The sequence below is a fragment of the Notolepis coatsorum genome, assembly GCF_963971535.1.
Source record: "Notolepis coatsorum genome assembly, chromosome: 7".
Classification (NCBI taxonomy): Eukaryota; Metazoa; Chordata; class Actinopteri; order Aulopiformes; family Paralepididae; genus Notolepis; species Notolepis coatsorum.
In genome coordinates this window covers 128,174,951-128,194,066 of record NC_140171.1, presented here as the reverse complement: position 1 = coordinate 128,194,066, position 19,116 = coordinate 128,174,951, and the positions used below count along the sequence as shown (strand labels likewise).

General features: G+C 47.1%; 1 protein-coding gene across 1 annotated transcript in view; it reads right to left on the bottom strand.

Moving 5' to 3' along the window:
• Window positions 1-19,116, bottom strand: part of stx8 (syntaxin 8) — a 101,532-nt gene that overhangs the window by 70,705 nt on the left and 11,711 nt on the right. The window contains exon 6 of the mRNA XM_084317840.1: window positions 15,464-15,556. Within this exon, the coding sequence (XP_084173966.1) occupies window positions 15,464-15,556 (93 nt within the window). The remainder of the gene's footprint in view (window positions 1-15,463; window positions 15,557-19,116) is intronic.

Below are 19,116 nucleotides of genomic sequence, written 5' to 3'. Positions count from 1 at the left end.
AAAAAACACTGCCTTCGAAAACCAAAAAGAAAAGTGCATCAATACACTTAGAGGGAAACATTAAGAGGCTGTGATGGATGAAACCGCCTTCAGAAGGCTTTCTTCACCTAGATCATTCATCACATCGCTGAGTGTGAACCGAGCCCCCCCTCGCGTCATTGTTAGCTCCCCTCCGACTCCCTTACCGGTGGTGACACCGCCGGGACAGAGATGGATGCCGGGACGTGGGACGGGTGGAGAAAGGAGGAGGAGAGGACTCATGATTGATCGTACCCTGGTCAGAATGCGTTCGAGAGAGGAGGTCGAACTTATCTCTTATCCCCCTCCTTTTGGTTATCTTTTGTCACTCCATCACAGGACAACTGTGATCGTTGGAATTCCGGGGTTCTTCATCCACATGCCTACAGCATATGCTGCTCCGTCTGTTCCCAGGACCTCTCCTCGTTAAGAGACTACAAATATAGAACAATTAAAAGTGCAGGGCTATATTTTTTCTTAGAATAATATATAGTTAGCCTGTAGTGTATACAATGACTGGTTTGGATGGCTATATACACAGAAGAGTCTACTGTGGCATACCGTTTCATCGGACTCCGTCTGGCTGTGAGATTGTGCCCAGTAGTCACTGTTCCTACTGGTGCGATCCCAGGACTTGTCAAAAGGTTTTCCCAACCCGAGTAAGAATTCGGAAAGTCACAAAATGTGCCTTTCCATTAATCCAGTCTGTGAGAACCCCTGTAAGACCCTCGGTTGCAAAATGACAAACGTTTAGCTTTTACTGTAGCTATTTACAAAAAGTCTGTACATTTCTATTTTATTTTGCACATTTACATGTCAATGGGTCCTGTTGTTCAGCCTCACAATGCTATTGGATAGTCAATGTGTTTATAGGTCCCACATTCTGGCCTCTGAAGTTGATCATGTCAATTTAATTTGGGCCTTACAGGGTGTTCACGAGGGACTCAGTTATTGGGAGGCTTTTACTGTGCAATTCTGAATGAACAACCAACTCATCTGCTACACAGAAAGGAGGGATCCGAACTCCGGTTTCTCTGCGGCACTTCACTGAAAAACAATGCTCATTTATTACGCACATAATCTCACACACATCCCCAAACTAGATAGTTTTGCACACATGCATTTATAGTTTGACATTTATTGAGCGATAATGAGTTTGAATTTAGATGAAAAACGATCAATCCCTATTGCTATCATTTTCATTGAGCTGTACTTCACACAACACCGGATGTCCTACGATGACATGATGGATGACATTCAAACCTATTAACTCTCAAAAACCGTCATGAATAGAATGAGTGCAAAACTGAGTTTTACGTGCATAATAAATCAGCATTGTTTTTGGTGAAGTGCCCCTTTAACCCTTTCACTACCACACTCAGAATGTTAACCCTTTCACTACCACACTACAGATGGTTAACTGTCTGTAGTGTGGTAGTGGAAGGGTTAACCTTCTGTAGTGTGGTTGTGAAAGGGTTAACATTCTGTAGTGTGGTAGTGAAAGGGTTAACCCTGTGTCGTGTGGCAGTGAAATGGTTAACCTTCTGTATTGTCGCAGTGAAAGGGTTAACCTTCTGTATTGTCGCAGTGAAAGGGTTAACCCTTTGGTAGTGTGGTAGTGAAAGGGTTAACACTGGAGAAAGGGCTGTGCCGTGCAGATCCAGGTTGACAAGCGGCTTCCTCCACTTCAGCCATACTACAGCTGTACTTAAAACCACTTGGTATACGATGTTTAGCCACGTTTAGCACCGATTACACCGGTACATACAAATTCAGAAGATCGCAAAAGAAAATCCCGCATCACAGTTTCTTCCAATAGGCTTTCATAAAGAACCCTGAACCTTACAGATCGGACAGTAACCTTATGAATTACTGCGTGAAGCTTTATCGCCCCACCTCTTCAGAGCGGTAATAAAAACAGTCAAGACATCAGTCAGCCAATCTGGTGGCCTACCAAGATGCTGCGCTCCTTTCACGGCTCATTCAAGACCTGGCAATTCCTTTGATGACACCACTCTTTCCCGGAAATCACATCACAACTCTCCCTGCATTTCCACGCCCTGAGGAAACGCTGTATACACCACTACAGTACCACCCTCGCTCGCAGATGGAGCCAATCAAACAAATAATAAATCAAGTGTCCGGCCCTTACCAGACTCTGCCTCGCTGCCAAGTGCCATCATTAGTATGGTTTATTTGTTCGCCAAACTGTTTCTAAAAGCGGGGACGTAGTGGAGAGCTGTGTTCTCCCGGGTGGCTGCTGAGGTCACTGTCCTCCAGCAGTATGAGCCTCTCTCCTCTCACTACACTGTTTATTTGGAAGTCATTAGCGCTGCCCGGGCAAGGCCCAGGACCAGTTCTGCTGATGCAGAAGCAAAATCAGCGGTCTAATTATTATTAGCAAGAAATGGGAGTCTTTCATGGAGACAAACCCACATAGAGAGGGACCCCTGACACCCCAGGGTGGCTTTAGTTGATCATTATACTACGTGCTTGAAGACTGAAGACAACGATTGGCACTTTCAGTTCAGGGGATGAAGAGACACTTGGCAACACACTGCTGTAACGCCAAGGATTCAAGCTGGCCATAGCTGCTATAGGGAGGTGTAGCAGTTACGTCACTGTCGTTTCCGACCGGTCCACCTCGCTTGAAATTGCAATGTATTTCCAATGGACACATTTCTAAATCGTCTCGTTTTACAAATAAAGCATGAACATCAGCATGGTGTACCTTTCTGTGTGTATTCATCCACAATCTATAGCTCAACATGAAACTATTTGCAATTAAATCGTAAAATAATTACGTATAATTTGATTTCAACCAAAAATGCTTAAACAATAATGTTAGTGATGGAAGGGAACTCATATTGTGCAAAAATGGAAAGCTTGCCAATGTTCACGAGGCAGAATTATTACAATAGCCGATAATACATTTTCCCAATGATAAATCCCTATACGGGTGGACCGCGCGGGAAACTAAAGTGACGTCAGAGGTCAGACTACACCTCCCTATTGAGTCATGCGTACATGAGATTAATTTTTACAATCTGTACGAACGCCAGAGACACACCAGACGCCAAAACGCTGTGAAGCGTCACTCTGGTGCGAACAGGAGCCTGGCTGTTCACACCAGAAGAAGCCATTTTTTCCCCACTGCTGGTCAACAAGAGATTTTTCTCCTCTGCTCCAATCACACGTAGAGGCGCTCGCGGAGAAAATAGACCGTCTCAAGTATAAGTCTCAAGACATAACAAGACTCTCCCTAGGATCAGGTCAATCATACCTCAGGGTCTCAATCTAAATGAAGGGATTTTTCTCTCTCTTGTGTTCACTTGGGTCACCCAACAATGATGAAATCCTCTGAGGCGACCCAGGTCTACTTATAAAATGTCGCAAATGGCACTGACTTAATTCATTTGAAAGGTTTAAATGTGGGGAACACTGAGGGCCAGGCTTAGCTTAAATGGAAACTCCCTCTGATTAAAGAAATTCTAACAGCCGGAAAATAGATGAACTATTCTTTTGATTGGTCCGAGTCTACCATGCTGATTGATTGATTGAAAACTTTATTTAACAGATTGCAGAATGGGTACAGTACTACAGTACGGCTCAATACACACAGTTGTTAAGGGGATGCAGACCAGAGAAAGACTTTCGTCTTGTTTACATCAGGGTCCCCCATTTTCAATTCATAATGACATTTATGACATACACGACATACAGATAAAAATCGAATCATCTAATCTAATCATGACATTTATGACATACAGATATACAGTACTGTTACATTTGTGACATACAAGATATGTGATCCTAACAGTAAATATATACATACGAGGGGGAGGGAAATGTACATTAGGAGGGGGTGGGAGGGAGTTCGGACATTTACGGGGGCCAGTTTCGAATTGCAGCCTCCAGTAGGTGCTCTTTGAGAGCGGTTTTGAAGGTGGGTAGGGATTTAAAAATGTTTACGGCTGTGGGTAGGGCGTTCCACATTGATGTGGCATAATTGCGAAACGTGTTTAGTCCCTTGTTTGAGCCGAATCTGGGTTGCACATGATTTGTGGAACTCCCTCTGGTGTTGTGATCGTGGTATTCACTGACCTTTGGGGAGTACCTCGACATGTACATGGGTACCTGAGTGGTGTAGTCGTGTATCTTGTAGACCAGGCCCATTGAAAGTTGTTGTACTCTGTTGTCTACTCTAAGCCATCCTAGGTTGTTAAAGTGGGCAGGGGTGAGGTGTGTTTTAGGAGTAAGGTCAAGCAGTAGTCTGACCAGTTTGTTTTGTGATGTTTGTAATTTTGTTTTTAGTGCCTTTAAGGTGCTTTGGTACCATGAGGTGCAAGCATAGTCGTAGGAGTGCTCCTGTTAGAGTCTTCAGGGTATTCTTGTTTACCAGAGAGGAGATCCGGTACAAGAATCTTGTTCGTTGGTTGACTTTTTTTTATTACATTGTTTGCCATTTTGTCACAGGAAAGATTTGCCTCTAGGATGGACCCCAGGTTCCTTGTGGAACACCACAGCTCACTGGGAGGGAGGGGGGGGTTGTTTACAGTTTGCCTCCACCATCTGTTCTCTCCCCTCCAGGTAGGATTGCATCTAACTCACTGATAAACTATCAAAACCTATTGCTTTTAGCTTGTCAGTCAAAATGGAGTGATTGACAGTGTCAATCAAAATGCTGATATTGATCAAACTTGTAAGCTCACAATAAACAGAGAGACGACGCTGGAAATGTATTTACGTGTATGCGTGTGCGTGTGTGTGTGTGTGTGTGTGTTTACATGTGAGTTTGCATGTTAATAAAATTGGTCACATGGCATTCTTTCTTCTTTAAGCATTGTATCAACCAATGAGAGGGCGGTTTTGATTGATTGATTGAATTGATTGATTGATTGAACATTTTATTAACAGATTGCAGAATGGGTACAATACAGTACAGCTCAATACACACAATTGTTAAGGGGATGCAGACCAGAGAAAGACTTTCGTCTCGTTTACATCAGGGTCCCCCATTTTCAATTCAGCATAACATATATGACATACATGACATACAGATAGACAGTACTGCTACATCTAGACATTTATGACATACCAGATCTACAAATACAGTACCGTTTGTGATACAAAAAGGGTCTAAAAAAGAGCGTATATACATTTGAGGGGGAAGAAACTGTACATTGGAGGAGGTTGGGTAGGTGGGGTGGGGGGGGGGGGGGGGTTGGGGGGGGGGTTGGGTAGGCGGGGTGGGGGCGGGTAACTGTACATTGGAGGGGGTTGGGTTAGGACATTTACAGGGGCCAGTTTCGAATTGCAGTCTCCCGTAGGTGTTCTTTGAGAGTGGTTTTGAAAGTGGGTAGTGATTCACATTCCTTTACAGCTTTGGGTAGGGCGTTCCACATTGATGTGGCATAATTTCAAAACGTGTTTAGTCCCTTGTTTGAGCTGAATCTGGGTTTAACATGATTTGTGGAGCTCCCTCTGGTGTTGTGGTCGTGGTATTCACTGACCTTTGGGAAGTATTTTGACATGTACATGGGTACCTTAGTGGTGTAGTAGTGTATCTTGTAGACCAGGGCCATTGCAAGTTGCTGTACTCTGTCGTCTACTCTAAGCCATCCTAGGTTGTCAAAGTGGGCAGGGGTGAGGTGGGTTCTAGGAGTCAGGTCAAGCAGTAGTCTGACCAGTTTGTTTTGTGTAGTATGAACAGTATGTGGAAAACCATTTGAAAGCCTGGCAACACGGCCTAGAGAGGAAGGCAGGCAACTGAGGCAATTAAAGCTGAAAGTCTTTAAAGAGAGCTAACTTTAACAAGCTCTGCCTGCCCTTGTCTGTCCATCGCTCACAACCACAAGCCACTGATGAGGGCTGATGTCATTGTTCCAGGCTCCAATCTGAGAAATATCAACACTAATAAAGTAAAGAATTGTTGATCTTAGCAGCAAAGAAAAGCTCCTATTCTGTTGATGTAAGCCATTTTAGTTAGCATGCACTGGGCTATTTTATGCCACATTTAATTTGGAAATGAAAATAAAGCCGATCTCCCGCCACATCATGTTAGAAATATGAACCCTGACGATAGCACACCTCGTAAATAACTTTCACACCCCGAGACCTTTGATTGACTTTCCCTCTCTCTGGTGATTAAGGCAAGGTGGAACATTCTACTGTTTGCAATGGATTAATATCAGGTGTCGTAATGCAGAGAGTCGGCAGCCTGCCTCCTCCACCCTTCATCACAGTCCGTTTTGATCCGTGTGAGGGTGAGAGAGGAGAGGGTGAGAGAGGAGAGGGTGAGGGTGAGAGGGTGAGAGAGGAGAGGGTGAGGGTGAGAGAGGAGAGGGTGAGGGTGAGAGGGTGAGAGAGGAGAGGGTGAGAGAGGAGAGGGTGAGGGTGAGAGGGTGAGGGTGAGAGAGGAGAGGGTGAGAGAGGAGAGGGTGAGGGTGAGAGGGTGAGAGAGGAGAGGGTGAGGGTGAGAGAGGAGAGGGTGAGGGTGAGAGGGTGAGAGAGGAGAGGGTGAGAGAGGAGAGGGTGAGAGAGGAGAGGGTGAGGGTGAGAGGGTGAGAGAGGAGAGGGTGAGAGAGGAGAGGGTGAGGGTGAGAGGGTGAGAGAGGAGAGGGTGAGAGGGTGAGAGAGGAGAGGGTGAGAGAGGAGCGGGTGAGAGAGGAGAGGGTGAGGGTGAGAGGGTGAGAGAGGAGAGGGTGAGGGTGAGAGAGGAGAGGGTGAGGGTGAGAGGGTGAGAGAGGAGAGGGTGAGAGGGTGAGAGAGGAGAGGGTGAGGGTGAGAGGGTGAGAGAGGAGAGAGTGAGAGGGTGAGAGAGGAGAGGAGAGGGTGAGGGTGAGGGGGTGAGAGAGGGAGAGGGTGAGGGTGAGAGGGTGAGGGTGAGAGGGTGAGAGAGGAGAGGGTGAGGGTGAGAGGGTGAGAGAGGAGAGGGTGAGAGAGGTGAGGGTGAGAGGGTGAGAGAGGAGAGGGTGAGCGAGGAGAAGGTGAGGGTGAGAGAGGAGAGGGTCAGGGTGAGAGGGTGAGGGTGAGCGAGGAGCGGCTGGGAGCCTCGACTCGTCATTACAGTCAGTCTTTCTTTTTTTTATCCACTTTTTCTCCCATTTTCTATATTTTTCTCCCATCCCAATTTCGTATCATCCAATTCAACCCTCCCCTGTCACGGACGCTGTTTCTTGCCTCCCACAAGCCGGCTGCAATGTGGACTAAGTCATACATAGCACAAGTCCCCTCCGGTACTTGAGGTAACAGCAGTCGTATCTTTTCACCTGTGCAGCTCGATCTCTCAGTGGCGAGGAGTAACGCGTGGGAGGCTCACGCTGCCCCCGACACTTCCTGATTCTACTGCGCAGGCGCACCAACCCACCTGTAGGAGTCGCTGTCCACAACGCCCGATCCCCACCCATCAGTTTCCCACCCCCTAATGCGGCCAATGTGTATTAGTATGAACGACCAGCTAAACTGAAAGCAATGTGGAGCGCTGGGCTCGAACAGGCGAGCCCAGCGTCTCCGCATTCGTGGCGAGCGCCTTGCCCACTACGCCACGTAGCCGCCCTGTCATTACAGTCAGTCTTGATCTGCGTGAGGGTGAGAGGGTGAGAGAGAGAGGGTGAGAGGGTGAGAGCTGGGAGCCTCTGCTTCTTCTCAAGCTCCTCTGTAAAGGGTCACCCTCCTCCCAGTTGACCTCAGCAAGAACTGTTACCCAAAAAAGGAACCGACTTCAACCTCCGCTGAGCCCGGGTCCTGAGCCGACCCTGAGCAGCCCGACTACAGAGAGCTTCATCTATTTATAGCTTTAGGGGGGGGGGCCTAAAAGACGGGTCTGACGCCAAGGTTACACACCAAGAAGCCTTGCCCCTGCTTTTTAATTTAAATCCATTTTCCCCGCTTCCCCCACGAAAGCATTAAACTATCCCGTTACTTTCTACGTCGTCGATTTTGTCATTTAATACGAGCAAGAAATGCAACAGCTACAAAGCTGTCCGGAGCAATAACCCCAGTCATCTAAGTACAAGTCTGGGGGAAAAACATTCCAGAAAATCCCCCCCCCCACACACACACAATTTCAGCGTATGCAGACGACGTTCCACGGAGCCTTGGTGTCCCGTAATATGAAGATAAATTGTGCGGTTTGTACCAATGTGGACGTTAACAAGGATTTTAAACACTTAAAAACACATACGCTGTGTCGTTCCTCTACTTAACTGTCCATCAGATGGAGCTGGGTCGAGAGGGGAGGCAGCGGAGGCAGGGCTTTTCAGGGTGGCATCCGATGCATTCACTCAATGGAAAAGACACGACACTCGTTTCAGAAATATGATGTCCTGATTTATATGGCAATTATTAATCAAACAATAGCATTTAAGGTAGCACCTCTTTGCGTCGTTAACACAGGGATTGAATTTCATGCACACTGCGTGGATCACATCAGATCGCCTTCATTCTTCAAGTACTTCATCGAAGACCACACTACGCGAGAAATTCCCCCGACAATCATCACTTGACATTATGATTGTGTACTTATCGAATTAAGGTGATACTGAATATGATGGACTAAATATAAATGAATTCAATTTGCAGACAACCCCCCCCCCCCCCCCCTCCCGGATTTAGACCCATCAACCGGGTCTCCCCAAAGCAAACCCTTGGCTAGCGGTCCCTGTGAGAGAAACCCCCGCAGTCCCCTTGATCAGGTCTGGGAGCTCCCTGGAGCAGCCAGGCAGTCAGTAAGTCACAGCTTTCTGAAGTCCCACCACATGGGAGTTACAAGCCACCCCTCCCGTGTGATAATATATCCCCGCTTGCCGCTCTGCCGAACACCTTGGGGGAGACGCCACCTCTCTTCCACAACTCAAAAGAAGGAGACACAAGAGGACAGGGAGGGAGGGAGGGAGGTGTGGGGAAGAAGGGGAGAGTGGGAAAAGAGAGGAGATGTTGAAGGGAGTCAAAGGAGAAAGAGAGGTGAGAGGGAGGAGAGAGGGAGCAAGGTAAAGGAAAGGAGAGATTGGGGGGGGGGGGGGGGTTCGAGATAAAGCAGAGAAACAGGGGGAGGTCGAGAGGAGTCGTATAGAAGGACCAGAACGCTGTGAGTAATGGCCCGGTGTCAGCGGGCCTCACGAACCTGAAGCCTGGCTGTAAATTTGGAAGGGGATCTGGCGGAGAGCACGAGGTGCTGGGACCACTCCACCGAGAGCCCCCCCCTCCCTGCCAATATCCACTCCCCTCCATCACCTCCTCAACTGGCCCCGGGGGAGCGCTCGCACCGCTTGGCGGCCGACAGTGCGCGCCGCAATATATAGTGTGGGGATCACCGCGTATTGCGATACCGTCGCTTATCATACCAGGAGAGGTCCTTGTCGTTAGAAACGCAGGTGGAATCGTGTGTAAAACCAGCGTGGTTTATGTTTCCGAACAGATGGTGGCGATTAGAACACCCAGAGGGGGACGGAGGAGAAATACTTTAGGCCTTTATAGGAATACAGAGTTCCCCATCAAAATCTCACACGGGGTAAAGTGCACTTCGGGGACTAAACGCTAGGATTGCAAAAGACACTTTATATGGGCTGAAGTTTTCCTTTGCCCGCCCGCTCACTTGGTGGAATCTCAGTTACAGCTCTCCCATCACCCGTTCAGGCTTTGTGTTATTGGAAACACTGACGCCAAGTGCTAAGAGGAGGAGGGGAACAAATAAAACGAGAAAAACCTGCCGGTCAGAGCGTTACAGGCAATGATCCATCTCTGGTTCAATAATGTAAGAAGAGAGTGGGCAAAAACAAATCACATCCATTCTCTCTCTCTCTCTCTCTCCGTCTCTCTCTCTACTCTCTCCGTCCCTCTCTCTACTCTCTCTGTCTCTCTCTCTACTCTCTGTCTCTCTCTCTACTCTCTCCGTCTCTCTCTCTATACTCTCTCCGTCTCTCTCTCTCTACTCTCTCCGTCTCTCTCTCTACTCTCTGTCTCTCTCTCTACTCTCTCCGTCTCTCTCTCTCTACTCTCTCCGTCTCTCTCTCTACTCTCTCCGTCTCTCTCTCTACTCTCTCCGTCTCTCTCTCTACTCTCTCCGTCTCTCTCTCTCTCTACTCTCTCCGTCTCTCTCTCTCTACTCTCTCCGTCTCTCTCCCTCTACTCTCTCCGTCTCTCTCTCTACTCTCTCAGTCTCTCTCTCTCTACTCTCTGTCTCTCTCTCTACTCTCTCCGTCTCTCTCTCTCTACTCTCTCCGTCTCTCTCCCTCTACTCTCTCTGTCACTCTCTCTACTCTCTCCGTCTCTCTCTCTACTCTCCATCTCTCTCTCTCTACTCTCTCCGTCTCTCTCTCTACTCTCTCCGTCTCTCTCTCTACTCTCTCCGTCTCCCTCTCTCTACTCTCTCCGTCTCTCTCTCTCTACTCGCTCCGTCTTTCTCTCTCTACTCTCTCCGTCTCTCTCTCTCTACTCTCTCCGTCTCTCTCTCTACTCTCTCCGTCTCTCTCTCTACTCTCTCCGTCTCTCTCTCTACTCTCTCCGTCTCTCTCTCTCTACTCTCTCCGTCTCTCTCTCTACTCTCTCCGTCTCTCTCTCTCTACTCTCTCCGTCTCTCTCTACTCTCTCCGTCTCTCTCTCTACTCTCTCCGTCTCTCTCTCTCTACTCTCTCCGTCTCTCTCTACTCTCTCCGTCTCTCTCTCTACTCTCTCCGTCTCTCTCTCTACTCTCTCCGTCTCTCTCTACTCTCTCTGTCTCTCTCTCTACTCTCTCCGTCTCTCTCTCTCTACTCTCTCCGTCTCTCTCTCTACTCTCTCCGTCTCCCTCTCTCTACTCTCTCCGTCTCCCTCTCTCTACTCTCTCCGTCTCTCTCTCTACTCTCTCCGTCTCTCTCTCTACTCTCTCCGTCTCCCTCTCTCTACTCTCTCCGTCTCTCTCTCTACTCTCTCCGTCTCCCTCTCTCTACTCTCTCCGTCTCTCTCTCTCTACTCTCTCCGTCTCTCTCTCTACTCTCTCCGTCTCTCTCTCTCTACTCTCTCCGTCTCTCTCTACTCTCTCCGTCTCTCTCTCTACTCTCTCCGTCTCTCTCTCTCTACTCTCTCCGTCTCTCTCTCTACTCTCTCCGTCTCTCTCTCTCTCCTCTCTCCGTCTCTCTCTCTACTCTCTCCGTCTCTCTCTCTCTACTCTCTCCGTCTCTCTCTCTACTCTCTCCGTCTCTCTCTCTACTCTCTCCGTCTCTCTCTACTCTCTCCGTCTCTCTCTACTCTCTCCGTCTCTCTCTCTACTCTCTCCGTCTCTCTCTCTACTCTCTCCGTCTCTCTCTCTCTACTCTCTCCGTCTCTCTCTCTACTCTCTCCGTCTCTCTCTCTCTACTCTCTCCGTCTCTCTCTACTCTCTCCGTCTCTCTCTCTACTCTCTCCGTCTCTCTCTCTACTCTCTCCGTCTCTCTCTACTCTCTCCGTCTCTCTCTCTACTCTCTCCGTCTCTCTCTCTACTCTCTCCGTCTCTCTCTCTACTCTCTCCGTCTCTCTCTCTCTACTCTCTCCGTCTCTCTCTCTCTACTCTCTCCGTCTCTCTCTACTCTCTCCGTCTCTCTCTCTACTCTCTCCGTCTCTCTCTCTACTCTCTCCGTCTCTCTCTCTCTACTCTCTCCGTCTCCCTCTCTCTACTCTCTCCGTCTCTCTCTCTCTACTCGCTCCGTCTTTCTCTCTCTATTCTCTCCGTCTCTCTCTCTCTACTCTCTCCGTCTCTCTCTCTACTCTCTCCGTCTCTCTCTCTACTCTCTCCGTCTCTCTCTCTACTCTCTCCGTCTCTCTCTCTCTACTCTCTCCGTCTCTCTCTACTCTCTCCGTCTCTCTCTCTACTCTCTCCGTCTCTCTCTCTACTCTCTCCGTCTCTCTCTCTCTACTCTCTCCGTCTCTCTCTCTACTCTCTCCGTCTCTCTCTCTCTACTCTCTCCGTCTCTCTCTACTCTCTCCGTCTCTCTCTCTACTCTCTCCGTCTCTCTCTCTCTACTCTCTCCGTCTCTCTCTACTCTCTCCGTCTCTCTCTCTACTCTCTCCGTCTCTCTCTCTACTCTCTCCGTCTCTCTCTACTCTCTCTGTCTCTCTCTCTACTCTCTCCGTCTCTCTCTCTCTACTCTCTCCGTCTCTCTCTACTCTCTCCGTCTCTCTCTACTCTCTCCGTCTCTCTCTCTCTACTCTCTCCGTCTCTCTCTCTACTCTCTCCGTCTCCCTCTCTCTACTCTCTCCGTCTCTCTCTCTACTCTCTCCGTCTCCCTCTCTCTACTCTCTCCGTCTCTCTCTCTCTACTCTCTCCGTCTCTCTCTCTACTCTCTCCGTCTCTCTCTCTCTACTCTCTCCGTCTCTCTCTACTCTCTCCGTCTCTCTCTCTACTCTCTCCGTCTCTCTCTCTCTACTCTCTCCGTCTCTCTCTACTCTCTCTGTCTCTCTCTCTCTACTCTCTCCGTCTCTCTCTACTCTCTCCGTCTCTCTCTCTACTCTCTCCGTCTCTCTCTACTCTCTCCGTCTCTCTCTACTCTCTCCGTCTCTCTCTCTCTACTCTCTCCGTCTCTCTCTACTCTCTCCGTCTCTCTCTCTACTCTCTCCGTCTCTCTCTCTACTCTCTCCGTCTCTCTCTCTACTCTCTCCGTCTCTCTCTCTCTACTCTCTCCGTCTCTCTCTCTCTACTCTCTCCGTCTCTCTCTACTCTCTCCGTCTCTCTCTCTACTCTCTCCTCTCTCCGTCTCTCTCTCTCTACTCTCTCCGTCTCTCTCTCTACTCTCTGTCTCTCTCTCTACTCTCTCCGTCTCTCTCTCTCTACTCTCTCCGTCTCTCTCTCTACTCTCTCCGTCTCTCTCTCTACTCTCTCCGTCTCTCTCTCTACTCTCTCCGTCTCTCTCTCTCCTCTCTCCGTCTCTCTCTCTTGTCTGTCCGTCTCTTTTTCTGATCAGTGATCAGCCCCAAAATCAGCCAAACGTCTACCATTCCTTCCCGGCAGAAGAAGGGAAACGCTTTTGTTTCCATTCCAAGGTCATTCGATTACACACAACCTCTGGATCCGTTTATAAGTCCATCTGCTCAGGAGGGATATTACAGGATGTTACAACATCCTCTTCCCTGACGAGGAGCGGGAGACGAGGCAGACGATGAGCGAAGTCTGTCCGCACGGCCGACGTCTGACAACATAATGTAGGGGAATTATGGACTTTTTAACCCTTTCACTACCACACTACCAAAGGGTTAACCCTTTTACTGGGACAATACAGAAGGTTAACCCTTTCACTACACACTACAGACGGTTAACCCTTTCACTACACACTACAGAAGGTTAACCCTTTCACTACACACTACAGACGGTTAACCCTTTCACTACACACTACAGACGGTTAACCCTTTCACTACCACACTACAGACGGTTAACCAATTTGCTTTTATAAACAACATAATCTCTCTCTCTCTCTATCTCTCTCTCTCTCTCTCTCTTCACTTCCGCTGGACAGGAGAGTCTGGATTCTTTTGGGGGGAAACACCAATCATGTCATCACTTTGTTTCTCTCTGGCTGGAGGAATAGCAAGGAAAGCAGCATTTAGCCCAACGGCCTGCTAATTACCCAGGCCATGGGAGCATGAAGTAGTAGGGACCCTGAGCATGGGCCAAGAACAGCACGCAGGAATTAATTAACTCTTCCTAGAGCAATTCCGACCATGATACAGCCTACAGGCAATATCTTGAGGTCATGTGCCAAGGATTATGACAAAAGGTATTGTTGTTTTCTAGTTGTGTGTGGGTGGGTTGTTCCCCCCCCCCCCCATCCTTTGTTCCTTAACCCTTTCACTACAGAAGGTTAAGTGTGGTGGTGAAAGGGTTAACCTTCTGTAGTGTGGTAGTGAAAGGGTTAACCGTCTGTAGTTTATATACTTATATACTGTTTTTACAGTATATGACAGAGAAAAAGAAAAACACACTGATGGGAATACTATAAAGCACCAAAAATAGATGATCAACATTTTTTATTTGATCCCAATAGCACCCCATATAGGAAAAACACATTCAACACCCAGAAAACGAGTAGGAAAATAAAACTTCAATGCAGATTCGCAAAAGAAACAGAATGGTGATTATTACATAAACCTTTTCTTTCCTCCATCTATACCAAGAACATCCTCACACCATGCTTTTTAGACTAAGGATGAGGAATACACAAACTCTGTGCAATAATAATTGTCATGGAGAAAAAGAAAAACATGTTGAACCAGACGCCACAAAGGCAACTCCAGGAAGATGCATCATCACACGTCTACAAGAAAAGATCTCCGCATCCCCGTCTCCGTCTGAGGTAACACCGTCAGCCATTAGCCTACTGACCCGGCTCCCTCTAGCAGCGAGAGACGCACTAATGGAGCCAAGATCCCTCAGACGACGTTAGTCTCCGACGGTGCTTCCCGGGACAAGTGATACACACTCTGTTCTGCCCGCTCAGTTATCTATGGACTGATCAGGAGACGTTTGGCCATAAATATCTCAAAATAAAAAGGCCCCGGGGCGCCCGAGTGGCGCACCACGTTACTGCGTTGCAGACCTACGTGGTCGACCCGGGTTCGCATGTCCTCCCCCCATATCTTCGCCCATTCTTCCTCTCCTCTGCTCTCTGTCGGTCATGTCTGACCAGAATAAAGCTGTAAAAATGCTAAAATAAATCCTTTAAAAAAAAGGAAGAAAAAAAAGCCCCCTTTACCTCAGTAAAATATCTGATTCCAGAGCGGAGAGCTCTACCGGTGTCTCCACACAAGGCATTAACACAGCAGCAGGAGAGAGCTCACCTTCCTCGAGGAAGAGGATGTCACTTTAAAAACCTGGATGTCTACGTAGACATAATGGTCACATGAGGTCATTAGCTCCAACCATGAAGCTCTGTGTGTGTGTGTGTGTGTGTGTGTGTGTGTGTGTGTGTGTGTGTGTGTGTGTGTGTGTGTGTGTGTGTGTGTGTGTGTGTGTGTGTGTGTGTGTGTGTGTGTGTGTGTGTGTGTGTGTAGGTGTGTGTGTAGGTGTGTGTGTGTGTGTGTGTGTAGGTGTGTGTGTGTAGGTGTGTGTGTAGGTGTGTGTGTGTGTGTAGGTGTGTGTGTGTGTGTAGGTGTGTGTGTGTGTGTGTGTGTGTGTGTAGGTGTGTGTGTGTAGGTGTGTGTGTGTAGGTGTGTGTAGGTGTGTGTGTGTGTAGGTGTGTGTGTGTGTGTAGGTGTGTGTAGGTGTGTGTGTGTGTGTGTGTGTGTGTGTGTGTGTGTGTGTGTGTGTGTGTGTGTGTGTGTGTGTGTGTGTGTGTGTGTGTGTGTGTGTAGTGGTGTAGTAGTAGCATACTGTCCAGCAGTCACATGACTTTCCATTACTGAGCGAGAAAGTCTGATTGATTTCACACTGTGTTGTGTAGTGCGTCTGGAATGTTATGAACTCATGTCCACGCACACACGCACGCACACACAATTTTACCGTTCTGTTGGTCCAGCTCGTTTCCAATCTCCTGGCCCATCATCTTCTGTCTGCTGAGGACTGCTGCCAGCGCGTCCAGACCTGCATCCTGGGCTGCAACGAGAATAAAAGAGGATAAATCACCAGACAGTTTGATCAAAATTGCACAATGAAAAGAGATAACAACATGTATAAAAGAAATAATAATAATAAAATAAAAAAAGACTAAGAAAAGAGCATGAAACCTCCCCAAAACAGCCCAATCAATATGAACAGCGATACACGTATGTGTGCAAGAATGTGTGCCCCGTTTAGCAGTGGGGTAGGAAAAATAATCAAGAAACGCCACAATTCCTTTTTAATGAGCCAATTGTAAGAAGGGAGCAATTTACTGCACTTGTGATTTCACAGGGCAACCATTTGGGGGATTAGGAATGACAGACTATCGGGGTCCAGCTGAGACCTTCTACATTGTGCCATATGTGAGTCATCCAGCGCGTTACCCCACTCAGCCTCACTTCTGTTATTACAACTGGTGTGGGCTGAGGTGAAGAGGAGCACAGCTGAACAGCCAGAGAGTTATACAGAATTGGCTTTTTTCTTTTTTTGGGAGAGAAGAGAAGAGAGAAAGAAGAAAAGAGAAAGAGGAGAGGGGAGGAGAGGAGAGGAGAGGAGAGGAGAGGAGAGGAGAGGAGAGGAGAGGAGAGGAGAGGAGAGGAGAGAAAATAACTTCTCCATGTTTGCCACACCCTACTGCCACCACAGGAATTCGGCATGACCGCAGGTTCAGGCGATTCACCATTACCCAACTCCACCAGACAGACGTCCCACTGAGGACTAAAAGCCCCCATGTGGTTTGGTTTCACTGTCTCTAAACAGGAATCTCCCATTTCAGACTGACAATAGCCAGAGCCATAATGGAGACATAGCCACGGAGTGTCGTGTGGAGTCAGGTGAAGCCACGTGGGAACCATTCAGGAAACAGAGGAAGCGGGGAAAGGCTTATACCTGCTAGATGTGAATTACAATCTTCACCTTCCCTGTGGTACAGTAGATCATTATGGTCAATACCACCTCCACATAATTCATGCCCCTTTCTATAAACCAAAGCCCTATTTGCACGGGACTAGTATTACCTGGGAACCTCTAGTAACTTGTAATAATTGACATCTGTGATCTTAATCCCATGAAAATCTGCCATGTCTGTAATTATTAGTACCGCATTTCGGCAAACACAGATAATATAATAGTATCATCTAATAATATTAGTCCCGTGCAAATCAGCACCTCAGTAATGTGTGTTTATAGTCCGTTTAATTTTTTGGTTGTAAAATCGATACAGGAAGGTTTTAAATCAATCTGCTTCACCTCAGCATGGAGATCGATATGCCTACAGTTCCTTCTTGAAAGATATATTTCCATCCCAATAAATAGGAGCACATACTGCAACTGTTAACCCTTTCACTACCAAATGGTTAACCGTGTGGTAGTGAAAGGGTTAACCCTTTGTCATGTGGCAGTGAACGGGTTAACCTTCTGTATTGTCGCAGTGAAAGGGTTGACCTTCTGTAGTGTGGCAGTGAAAGGGTTAACCTTCTGTAGTGTGGCAGTGAAAGGGTTAACCTTCTGTAGTGTGGCAGTGAAAGGGTTAACCTTATGTAGTGTGGCAGTGAAAGGGTTAACCTTCTGTAGTGTGGTAGTGAAAGAGTTAACCTTCTGTAGTGTGGCAGTGAAAGGGTTAGCCTTATGTAGTGTGGTAGTGAAAGGGTTAGCCTTCTGTAGTGTGGTAGTGAAAGGGTTAGCCTTCTGTAGTGTGGTAGTGAAAGGGTTATCCACTTCAGTACTCTCTGCACGATTCCATTTTCGCCTCAGGCAGTGGACTTGCCGTTGTTCTACATTAGTTTGCCGTTTGAAACAATAAGGTCTGATCACGCACCCCGACAGTCAAAACAATGGGAGTGACAAGTTCACTCTCAGGAAAACTCAGTACAAATGCATCCCGTGCGAAATGTGCATCTGGAGGTCGGGGGGGGTAATCTTCTATTACCATGGGTCCCCACGCAATACTAGCCCCGTGCGAATCAGGATTTAGTTTCTACTGCATGTAAATGATTTCTCTTCCTTCCTATGCTGTCCCCGCCACCACTAAAACCACTTCCTTTTGAATGAGCTTAATCTGGAGTTTTCATGGACATTACACTGACATGAAGATGCCACGAATACAGTAGGTTTTCTTTGTTGGAGCAGCCTAAAGGCATTATTACACAGAGCAAAGAATAGACCTATTGTTTGTATGTAATTAAATTTTTTAACATTTTTAAAAGGTATAACTGACCCGATCCCAAGCACCGCCTTTCTTCTTTTTTTTTTTACCCTCCAATCACACCTTGGCAACCGCTGCTATCCGCTATAACTTGACCGTTCCAGTTTTGATGAACTCGAACAATGAACCATTCTTTTCTACGGAGAGCACTTGGACTTTAGAAATATGTTCCTGAGGAACGTGCAAATGGATCCAAGAATCATCTGTATCCAAGATGATTCTTCCATATCCAAGAATCTGTCATACCTATCATTGTTTTTTTTATATTTGAAGTCACTGGTAAATGACTGACAACATAGAATGGTTATTTGGTTAGACCAGCTTCTACGGATGCGCCATCCAGTGGTTTCTGCCACAGAGTCCTTAGTTACCATAGCAACCTCTCACTGTGCGATTCCCAACCTTTTGGCAGAGAAGTATAGAACTATATAAAACTATTCATTTATATGGAAATCTCTACTGCACGTGTGATTGGGGTTGGACAGGCCACCATTGAACTTTGGGTCTCAACGGCCGAGAAAGTTAAAGCCACAATCTAGCGGCGGAGCGGGGTCTGGGTGTTGGTCCTGGGGGGTCCGGGGGTGGGGGGGTGGGAGTGGGGGAGGAAATGTCTTTTGTGGTGTCTTTTGTGGTGTCTGTAATAGTATAAGTAGATTTTTTATGTTTTTATGTTCTGTATTTATTATTTTTATTATTGCTAATGTCATTATTGTTGTTATTAACACTTTCGCGGCCACTGGGATGAGTCTAATTAATCTTAAGAGGACCGGGAAATGTAAACAGACGTGGGGCTGTTTGTAGAGCTAAATCTATACTTTATACTAGTATTGCTATCTGTCCATTCTCATTGTGAATTGAGACCATAAACAGTCCCTTCAAAATGGCTTAAATAAAATAAAATGTCATCAATACGTTCTCATTTTATAGCGCCGTGAATATAAGCATTATACCGGATTTGGTCTAGTATATTTCCTGGAAGCCGAGATAATGGGCTAATAGCTAATAACGTTAAATCCAATGGCATTTCGGTTATAGATACGCTCCAGTTAAAACTCAAACTGCATATGATCGGCACGATCCTCACGCATGTATGCATGAAGGGGGGGGGGGGGGGGGACGTCATTTCTGATTATTGATTACCAATAACCGCGTTAGCCTCATTAGCCTCATAGGCCGAACGCCTGGATGGCTATCAAAACAAGGCCCGATCAGGATGTGCTTTACGTGAAAAATTATATAAAATTATATTATTATTATTATTATTATTATTATTATTATTATTATTATTATTATTATTATTATTATTATTATTACTGTATTGTGTTCGTCTTGTTTTGTGTATAAAATGAAA